The sequence below is a fragment of the Mus musculus genome, chromosome 15 (assembly GCF_000001635.26).
Source record: "Mus musculus strain C57BL/6J chromosome 15, GRCm38.p6 C57BL/6J".
NCBI classification, from domain to species: Eukaryota; Metazoa; Chordata; class Mammalia; order Rodentia; family Muridae; genus Mus; species Mus musculus.
The window spans coordinates 101455002-101465336 of record NC_000081.6 but is presented as its reverse complement, the minus strand read 5'-3'; the positions used below and the strand labels follow the sequence as shown (position 1 = coordinate 101465336).

General features: G+C 51.1%; 1 protein-coding gene across 1 annotated transcript; it reads left to right on the top strand.

Annotated features, from left to right (window-relative positions):
- Window positions 1–1571: 1571 nt before the first annotated feature.
- Krt81 (keratin 81) lies at window positions 1572–6276 on the top strand. Its single transcript, NM_001166157.1, has 9 exons — window positions 1572–2008; window positions 2602–2810; window positions 3515–3575; window positions 3941–4036; window positions 4203–4367; window positions 4591–4716; window positions 4993–5213; window positions 5438–5469; window positions 5767–6276. The coding sequence occupies exons 1-9, from the start codon at window positions 1640–1642 to the stop codon at window positions 5931–5933; spliced, it is 1446 nt and encodes a 481-aa protein (NP_001159629.1). The 5' UTR covers window positions 1572–1639; the 3' UTR covers window positions 5934–6276.
- Window positions 6277–10335: the final 4059 nt, after the last annotated feature.

Sequence of the window (10335 nt, the reverse complement as noted above, 5' to 3'; positions counted from 1 at the left end):
ATTGTTTCTTGCTTATATTGATGAGTAAACAGTAGGTAGCCCATGATGAGCACACAGTAGGCAGCCCATGATGAGCACACAGTAGGTAGCCCATGATGAGCACACAGTAGGTAACCCACGATGAGCACCCAGTAGATAGCCCATGCAAAGGAAAGCACTCTTGTCAAAGTAAGGTGTATGTTCCCTACAGAGCCCTCGCTCCTTGTAAAGGGAGAAGTGTTCTCAAGCAATCCAACTTCAGAGCCACAATCTAACATGTTATCTCCCCTGATCTGGTACAGGAAGAAGTGCCCAAACCATATTATCAATTATCCTGCCCCAAATGTTGACTGGAAATGAGCCAAGCCTCTAGCCCCAAACCATCTCAAAGAATTGTGTCAAGCGGTAGCTGTATCTCATATGTGCTGGGCAATAAATAGGCACCGTTCACAAGTAGGTAGTGAGGTCTTAAACGTCCACAGCAAAACCAGAGAGCCAGAGAGTCAACTGACTGAAACTTTAGCTGCCACACATACCAATGATGTTCCATGGAGAACAGTCTAAAGCTCTGACCTCCCACACAGAGGGCTTCAGGACAGGTGTAGCAAGGTAAACGGTGAAAACCTACTTTAAAACAATCCTCAGACAGCTGAGGAAATAGACTATGGAATGGATTGGAAGTGCTGTTCTGGTTTTGCTGTTGATTTCCATGTATATGTATATGTATATGTGTATGTGTATGTGTATGTGTATGTGTATGTGTATGTGTAATGTATATGTATATGTATATGTATATGTATATGTATATGTATATGTATATGTATATGTATATGTATATGTATATGTATATGATGTATATGTATATATACTACCTGTATTTTTAAGAAATGTATGTTGAAGGAGGTACGGTATTGCTCAGGGCCAGAGTCCTTGCTAGTCCACTCAAGACCCCGAGTTTCATTGCGGGGGTAGGGGGTGGGAGTAGGGGGGAGTATGGTGTTGAAGTACCTAAAGACTATATGCCACACATTCTGTAAACACCAGTCAGATTGTAGAGGACTGAAGAGACGAATACTTAGCCCTATACTAGGTGCTGCCATGTTGGGAAAAGCAATGCTCAGAAGTCAGAAGGAACAGCAGCGAGGGACAAGATCCCGCTCTGCTTTGACAGAGATAAGGTCCTGGACCAAAGCCAACGCCACCGATTGGGGTTGATTACCCAGTCTTGCTTGGGTACCGTCCTCCCCACACACTGAAGACACAACTGCATTGGCACCCAATTCCCAGCTCCCCTCTATGCGTGGCACCTTCCTGCCCTCCCCGAAGCTGAAGCCTCAGAGTGCGCATGCCCAACCTCAGGCACTTTGAAGATGCAGCATGCTGAGCGCCTCAGGCACCTGCTGAGCGCCCCAGGCACCTGCTGGCACGCCTTACAAAGAGGAGGGTGCGGGCCACTCCACCATTAAAGCACATTCTAGAGAGGCTTGGACAAGGCTAACCGCCCAAGCCCATAAAGTCCAATTGCCTCAACCACCTTCTTAGCCAAACCCCTATGAAGCTGCCATAAATAGGACCCCGGTGCCTGGACTAGCACATTGGAGCTGCCACCAGGACTACGGAGCTCCCATCCAGAACGCTTCAGCCCATCTTCAGAAGCACCATGACCTGTGGATCAGGATTCTGTGGCCGCGCCTTCAGCTGCGCCTCAGCCTGCGGACCCAGGCCCGGCCGCTGCTGCATCTCTGCAGCTCCCTACAGGGGCATCTCCTGCTACCGCGGACTCTCAGGGGGCTTCGGCAGCCAGAGTGTCTGTGGGGCCTTCCGCTCTGGCTCCTGTGGACGCAGCTTCGGGTACCGCTCTGGAGGCATCTGCGGGCCCAGCCCACCCTGCATCACCACCGTTTCTGTCAATGAGAGCCTGCTCACGCCCCTGAACCTGGAGATCGACCCCAATGCTCAGTGTGTGAAGCATGAGGAGAAGGAGCAGATCAAGTGTCTCAACAGCAAGTTCGCAGCCTTCATCGACAAGGTCGGTGTCCTAGACCAGCAGAGCATGCATGTCACAGCCAAGGCCGGGCACTGAGTGAAACAGGAGGCAGAAAGCCCACTCATACTGAGCCTCTAGTCTCAAGAGAGAGGATGCACAAGGCTCACCTGTGAGTCCTGAGAGGCAGTGGCCAGGCTGTCCTGGGTACAAACTGACTACAGGGAGTCCCAGGGGCTGCAGCATGGAGCTGGGGCAACCCAAGGAGGGAGGCTGCACTTGGGCTGACAGGAAGGGTGCAGACTACTGGAGGGATAGACAGAGGCCTTCCTAGTGAGTGCATCTAAATGGCCTGTGACACCATCTCCCTGGCTCTTTGTCAGTCCCTGGGATGTGACTATGGGTGCTCTGCTTGTGGGGACTCCTGACTTGTTGGCTTCAGAGATCGCTGAGCCCAGCATAGGACAATGAAGTGTCCACCTGGACTCCTGAGTGTAGGCACTGACCATGTCCCTTGTGCCCTCTCCCAGTGGGAAAGTCAGGCAGGACCAAGATAAGGGCTCCTTCCCAGAGCCCCTCTACTTCCTCTCCACCATCAGCCCAGATCTGCCCTGAACCCCTTCTGTCTCCCATGGCAGGTGCGCTTCCTGGAGCAGCAGAACAAGCTGCTGGAGACCAAGTGGCAGTTCTACCAGAACCGCAAGTGCTGTGAGAGCAACATGGAGCCTCTGTTCGAGGGCTACATCGAGGCGCTGAGGCGGGAAGCTGAGTGTGTGGAGGCCGACAGCGGGAGGCTGGCTGCTGAGCTCAACCATGCACAGGAGTCCATGGAGGGCTACAAGAAGAGGTGAGGGCTCTGGGTGAGGCGCTGGCTCAGGATTTTGCTTAGCTGGAAGCTCAAGGCACAGGAAGTAAGACTGTTTCCAGGAAAGTGTATGAGGAGGGCATTGCCAGATCCTGCCTGCCACCTATGAGATTTCTGTGTAGGCAGACACCTGAAGGGGCCCTGTCTGTGATTAGGCTCTGTCTAGCTCAGCTGGAGACAATCTAGCCGCTTGGCCGGCTCTCTTCTAGGGGAAGACACTCTAGGGCAATCTGCCTGCTCCACTTGTCCTTTGTCCTATGAACTGTGGCAACCAAGTTGATACAGCCTAAGTTATTAGGAGAGGCAGGACCCAGCCCCAGAAAGTCCACAGACCTAGGTGCCCAGTCCTTCCGTCTCTAGGTCTTTCAGCAGCTGGGATGAGAGGGGTAAGTGATGGAAAGCTAGGTCTACATGGCCAAGAATATATGATGTCACTTCCCACAAGACACTGAGGCTGAGCCTCCATTCCTCTCCTGAAGTGACCTTCAAGCAGAATGCTCACAAGTTTCCCATGAGCCCTACACCCTAAACTAAAACAGACAGAGATCCCTAGATAACTCTAGATCCAACCAGAAAGTCCTTCACGGGGCTGGAAGGATCAGCGCTAAGGATCCTCCCTGCTCTCTCTGCTGTGGAAATGGGGGTCAGAGACTAAACCCTCACTGCCTGACCTCTCCTCTCTTCAGATACGAGGAGGAAGTTTCTCTGAGAGCCACGGCCGAGAATGAGTTTGTGGCTCTGAAGAAGGTGAGTAGCAGGTGGCAGAGGAATGTGGATCTCCCCCATCCCCCAGGGGCACACTGTGCTCGGAGAGAAACACTGTTAATATCAGGGATGCTGTGAACTTATCCATGGAGGATTGGGAATTCCCTGAGAAGCACCATGATGAATGTCATGTCAGGCCTGTGACAAAGGGCAAATTGCCTGGAAAGTCTGGTGGCCCTGAGGCAGTGTGTGGAGTGCCACCAAGCATGAGAGTCTCCACAGAAAAGAGCTGCCAAGTGCATGCTGGGAAGGGAAGCAGAGACGATTTGCACATACAATCACTGGGATCCATCTCCCTGTGCTGTGTGGGATGGATGAAAACGGGCTCACACCTCCCTCTTTCCCAGGATGTGGACTGTGCCTACCTGCGCAAGTCAGATCTGGAGGCCAACGCAGAGGCACTGACCCAGGAGACCGACTTCCTGAGGAGAATGTATGACGAGGTGAGGGCAGCAGCCAGGTGGAAGTCTAAGGAGTAGTCTGTAGACAGTCATTCCATGACTGTGAAGTCCTGTGTGGACCAGGGCAGGTCTGAGAGGTTGGCAGAGATGTGTGGGGTTAGGCTGAGCCTTCAAGAAGTTTTTGACTGCTGTCTCCCTCCTCCTGCAGGAGACCCGCATCCTCCATTCCCACATCTCAGACACCTCCATCGTCGTCAAGATGGACAACAGCCGGGACCTGAACATGGACTGTGTCGTGGCTGAGATCAAGGCTCAGTATGATGACATTGCCAGCCGCAGCCGTGCTGAGGCTGAGTCCTGGTACCGCACCAAGGTGAGAGGCCAGGACATCTGTCCTTAGATGAGACAGTGGGAAGGACTCCGGGATCTATTGGAAAGGGCTTCTTGCATACCAAGAATCACCAGAAGATTGCACACAGCTCTAGGCTGAGGAGGCAGCCCAGCCTGACCACTGTGCATCTTGCACATCCATTGTGCTCACTGGGTTGATGTCACATCCTGGGCCTCACGGGCATCTCTGCTTTCCCAACCCCTAGTGTGAGGAGATAAAGGCCACAGTGATCCGGCATGGAGAGACTCTGCGCCGCACCAGAGAGGAGATCAATGAGCTGAACAGAATGATCCAGAGGCTGACTGCTGAGATCGAGAATGCCAAGTGCCAGGTATGTAAGGTTCAGCTGCTCTGGGACCAGAGAGGCTGGATGTCTACTCAGTGCCACACAGCCAGCATGTGTCCTGCTTGGAGCTTACCATTTAGTCTCCCACCTATTTGCACAGCTGGGTTTCCTGATCATGCTCACTCAGGCTGACCCATGTGAACAAGGCAAGAGGCTGCTTCTAGAATGTTCCTGACTGTTGGGAAAGATTGGATAGCATGCTGGTGACAGACAGTGAGACCCAGGGACCCTTGGCTATCTCCACTTCTTTTGTGTTCCCAGAACACCAAGCTGGAGGCTGCTGTGACCCAGTCTGAGCAGCAGGGAGAGGCTGCCCTTGCTGATGCCCGCTGCAAGCTGGCTGAGCTGGAGGGTGCCCTGCAGAAGGCCAAGCAGGACATGGCCTGCCTGCTCAAGGAGTACCAGGAGGTGATGAACTCCAAGCTGGGGCTGGACGTTGAGATCACCACCTACAGGCGCCTGCTGGAGGGCGAGGAACAGAGGTGAGTCTTTCCCAGAGGAATCAAACCCCATCTTGCCCTTGACTGGCCAACAGCCAGACTCTGGAGGGCAAATCTTCCATTGGTCCCTTTGAGGCTGTGTTTATAATGGGTCATTTTTGACCAACTGTTGAGGGAAAATTCTGACTTGTGGAGCAAGGTTGTGGTGGGGGGCACTGTTTGCTACTACATTGGGCTTCATAAGTTCTTTCTTGTCTTCCCCCCAGACTGTGTGAAGGTGTAGGAGCTGTGAATGTCTGTAAGTATTGGGGATTTGGTATGGACAGATTTACTGCCTGTGACAGGGGTCAGAGAGTGAAAGGAGTTTATATGAGAACTAAAAGCAAAACAGAAGCTGCCACAGCTGCAGGGGAAATTTGAGGTCAGACTAGAAGACTAGATAGACCTTTATATGGAGATGGAACCAGATGCTTCACGGGAAGGGGTCTGGCTTTTAATTCCAGGAATTCAGGGTCAGGGAAAAGGGGCTTTCCTAGCTACCGCCCCATGACCCACGCCCCCGCCCACACTCTGATACATTTTTCTGGATCCTCAGGTGTCAGCAGCTCCCGAGGAGGAGTCGTATGTGGGGACCTGTGTGTGTCAGGTTCCAGGCCAGTGATCGGCAGTGCCTGCAGCGCCCCCTGCAGCGGGAACTTGGCGGTGAACACAGGCCTGTGCGCACCCTGTGGTTCAGCTGTGTCCTGTGGCCGTAAATGTTAAAAACTGCGTTCACATCCTGGCCCTGGCATAGCATTTCGCCCTGAGCCATCTCTAGCTGACCAATATTGGGACCTAGAACAAGGGGCTCAGTCACTTGCTCACTTTGAAGCGACCCTCTCACTCTAGGCTCCTCTGGTCTCTCTAGACCACGCCCTTGTTCTCAGAAGTGAATACTGGCTTCTAGAAGTCCCTTTGGAGCTGCAGGGTGGGGAGTCTGGGGGCAGGGCTAGAACACCACCTATCCTGCCTTAACTGTGAGCCAGTAGCTAGAGAGCCACAGTCCCCCCTCCCTCTAATCTTTGTCTTGATCTGTTTCCAATAAATTAATGTAGTCAACTCTGCACATTGTCTGTGTCTCTGTCAGCCCTCTAAGGAGCCAGGTTTCAAATCTACATCACATGGAATCGAGAGCGGAGCTTCCAGGAACCGGCTTTGTCCCTGGGCTCCCGTCAGTCTTAGATATGTCTGAAGCCCACACTCGGCTCTCATATGGTGCAGTTTTGCCCACCCTACCTTAAAAGTACATCTCCTGAGATAGAGAAAAACAGCGGGCAGAGATGAGCAATGGCTGGGGCGGGGCCTGTCTCTTAGTTGAGGAGCTGAGCCGCATTGTGGATCTAGTTGAGGGGCTCAGCCGCATGCATTGTGGCTTGTGTTTTTCTCTCTCTCTCATTTCACTGAGCCACCACTGCCGCCCAGAAGGCAGCCAAGCTCTTTGTAATCTTTGGACAATAAGCATCGCGTTCTACAGCGCCTGAAGCTTGAGGAAACATCACTCGTGTCAGTGGGAAAGACTCATGCCTGAGTAATTGACTGGAATTCTAAAGGTCAAAACCCTTTAACTTGGCCTCCTTTTCTTCACGGAGTCCCTTTGGGGTTTGGAGCCCTGCCATAAGCTGCTGCCTTGCCTCAAACACGGCAAACAGCACCAGCACTACTATGGAGGCTGCTCTGTCTCTTCCCAGCCGGCCGAGTAAACGCAGGCTGTGTGCTTGCTCTCTCTGTACCTGTTTGCACAACTCTAAGATGAGGTTCGCAACAGGGATTCCCCGACTCAGGCCCTGTGAGAGAGAAACACAATTACAGGACCTGCCACAAGCAACCACTATCCGCATTTCTTAGTTATTGCTCTTCTGTAGAATATCAAGTAAAATATCTCCAGGAGCCTCTTATTACACATATATTCATGAACAGAGATCACAAGCATAGAGACAAATGCCCATATCCCTGGAGCCACCAAACTCCTTCATAGATCCTGCAAGTAGGAGCTGGAACATACATCTTACAGCAGAATGCATCTCTAAACTTCTACTCCCAGGTTCAGAAGATGTAGCAGAAATGGAAGCCCTGACCCCCCCCCACCCCCACACACACACAATGTAGACTCTTGAGAGAGCAGGACAGAGTGGCCAGAGCAAAGGCTCAGGTTGAGTCAAGCCAGAGCCATCCCTGATAGGCAATGCCCCAGGGATTCCTGAGTATGTGGCTTTCCTCAACAGCCCTCACAGCAAGACATAGCAAAGCTAAGAAGCAGGGCCTATGTCCAAACTCTAGCCCTGAAGCCCCAAGCCCTCTGTGACTGTTTCAGAAGCTCATATCAAGCTCCAGTCCTCAGACACTTCTCTACAACCTCCCTGTCAACCTCGCTGCTGTCACCAGCCAAGCCCGGCCTTGAGGGACTACCAGGCTACCCTACTGTCACTCCTTCATCTTACCAAATTCTGATCCTCTCTTTTCTTCTTCCCATTCCAGTCACACAACTTTCACATCCTCCAAGCTTCAGGCATTTGTGAGGGAATGGTGAGCGTAGAATAGGGTTGTGAGCAGACACCACAAGTGACGGTAAATCTAGATCATCAACTTAATCGAATCAACTAAGAAACGTGTTTCTGAGCAGATCTGGAAGGACTAGCTAGCTGCAGGGGAAGACCCTCCCCAGAGTCGGCAGCACTTTCTGGCAGTGACCCAGCTATAAAGGGATCTGAGAGCGAGGTGATTCTGCTCCTGCCAGTCTACTTCTCTGCTCCTTGCTGGTGAGTGTGTCTGGTCTGTTGTTTGTGTTGCTGCAAACATCCCTCATGTCTTCAGCCTTGACTCATAGGATGGAGACCAATGGTTCTCTGAGACTTCAACTCCAGATTGGTACAGATGAGATGCGAAACCTCGTGGAGTCATCAGCCACCTGGTTCTCAGCTTCTCTAAGTGGACAACCAGCCATTGTTGGGCTTCCTAGCCATATTGTATGTGTAAGCCTTTCCCCTTTGTAATATGAATGCACACTCTGGGTTCCTGATTGAGGTATCAGGTGTCCTGGGTAGGCAAGTGTCACGGGACGACACTGGGAGTCAAATAGGAGTGATGGTAGTCTCATACTGCTGAGTGGCATTCTGGGAAAAGGTTCCTCTGGATAGGCCGTCTTTATTGTTCTGACCCCTGGGCTTGTGTGCCTGTTGCTCTAACTGCAACCAAGGGTGCTCAGCTAGCGTGAGATTTTCCACACCTTCCTTTAAGGATATTCTAATGCCACCAAAGGGCTGGACATGCAGATTGATGTGGAGTTCACAACTTTGCATGCACAAAGCCCTGGGTTCCATCTCCAGCCACAATAAATATATTTAAATAGCTTCAAGGGATCACATAGGTTTGAGACACAAAATATCCCTGGGTAGATCAACTTAGACCATAAGGCATAAGGTCTCCATCAACCGAAGCTACGGTTCTAAAGACAGGTAAATGAGACAGTCATGGTCCTCAGGGGTGGCTCGGATAGAGATATGAACCAAGCTCATCATCTGGCACACCTGAGTGCTATGAAGTATGAGACAGGCATGTAATGAGTGTGTGGAGCCAACAGAAAGCCTTCTTTATGGACGTGGGAAGTTCCAAGGAGTCTTCTTAGGGGCCTTCACTCGGGTGAGATCCAGACAATTCTATGTGACCAGAGTACAGTTTATTAAGGGGGTGTTTGTGAGGGGGGGGTGGGGGAAGGATTTTGTGTGTGTGTGTGTGTGTGTGTGTGCACGCACGCGCGCATTTTGTGGCTTTTAAACTTGTATTATACAAAGAATATCATTTTCCAACCAAGCTCAAAAATTAAAGTATAAAAGTAAAGTTTAAATTTTAAGAAAAAAAAATGCCAGCTTACATCTCTTATCTTACAGAGTTTCCTCTGTGGGAGCCAAATGGATGGCCCAGAGCTTAAGAACACCTTTTGTTCTTCCACAGGACCTGATTCAGTTCACAGCGCCCATGTCAGGGACACAATTGCCTGCAACTCCCATTCTAGGGGATCCAGTGCCCTCTTCTGGCCGCTTCAGGAACCTGAATTCACACTCTCAGCATTCACACAGACATACACACATTCACATGAAACTCCAAAACAAACCTTTAAAAAATATATATGTAAATGAAATTGTAAGGCCATTTTCGAGACATTGTTCAAGTTTAGATTGAGACAAATTTCCATAAATTCGTCTCAAAGTCGCATGATTGGTCTTTAACAAATGCGACCTATTCTTTCTTATAACGCTCAGATTATTCAGGGTTCTTTTCTCTTTAGATTGTCTTCCCTGATTCAGGAAGTGTGTCACGTTTAGTCAGCCGGTTAAACATATAAGCTAAATCCTAGAGTAAGATGTTTCCCCCTTCCCATGACCCTTAATGTCTTCCTCTCCTGCTTCACCCTTGTAATGAAAAACGATGACTGAACTGAGGACAGCCCTGCTCCCTTCAGAAGTCACCTCAACTCAGAACAAATGACTCCTCATAAAGCCACCAGCTGAGTCTCCTCCATCCCATGATGGAATGTGGCCCATGGCTTGGGGAAACCTCTCAGAGAATACGTCCTAAACCACAGATATTATGGTGACTCAAATAGCTCCAGCCCAGAAAAATACCCCAACCTGACCCTAAGCCCTCAGGATCTCCAGCCAGACTCCAGGCAACTTGAAGCTTGGGGGTTGGGAAGGGAAAATGTGGTCAGCCAGTCTCCAGGGAGCCAGGATGCAGGATGCTGGGCAGAAGTCCTGCCTGCTCTCCCTGAGACTGTTCTGCCTTCCCTCCGTGCCCACTCCCTGACACACTCTGAAACTGGAGTGAGAAAAACTGGTTCTGAACATCTTTCACTACCTCCCAGCAAATACAAGGGACAGGGAGCTGGACTCTGGAGATGCAGGTAGGGATACACTCTCAGGGTTCCTTGAGTTGGGGGGACGGGGGGGTCAGTAAGAATGAACATTTGGTTAGAGAAGGCCAGAGATGACCCAGTGAGGCTGATGAGACACATGTGACCACCAGCAAGCCACGTTCCCATCCATTCCTTTTCCATGACACCGTCATGTTTACCCAAGAAAGGAGCCTTTTGGATACCTGCTCCTCGGGTGCTGGAGCAAGGAAACAGCCA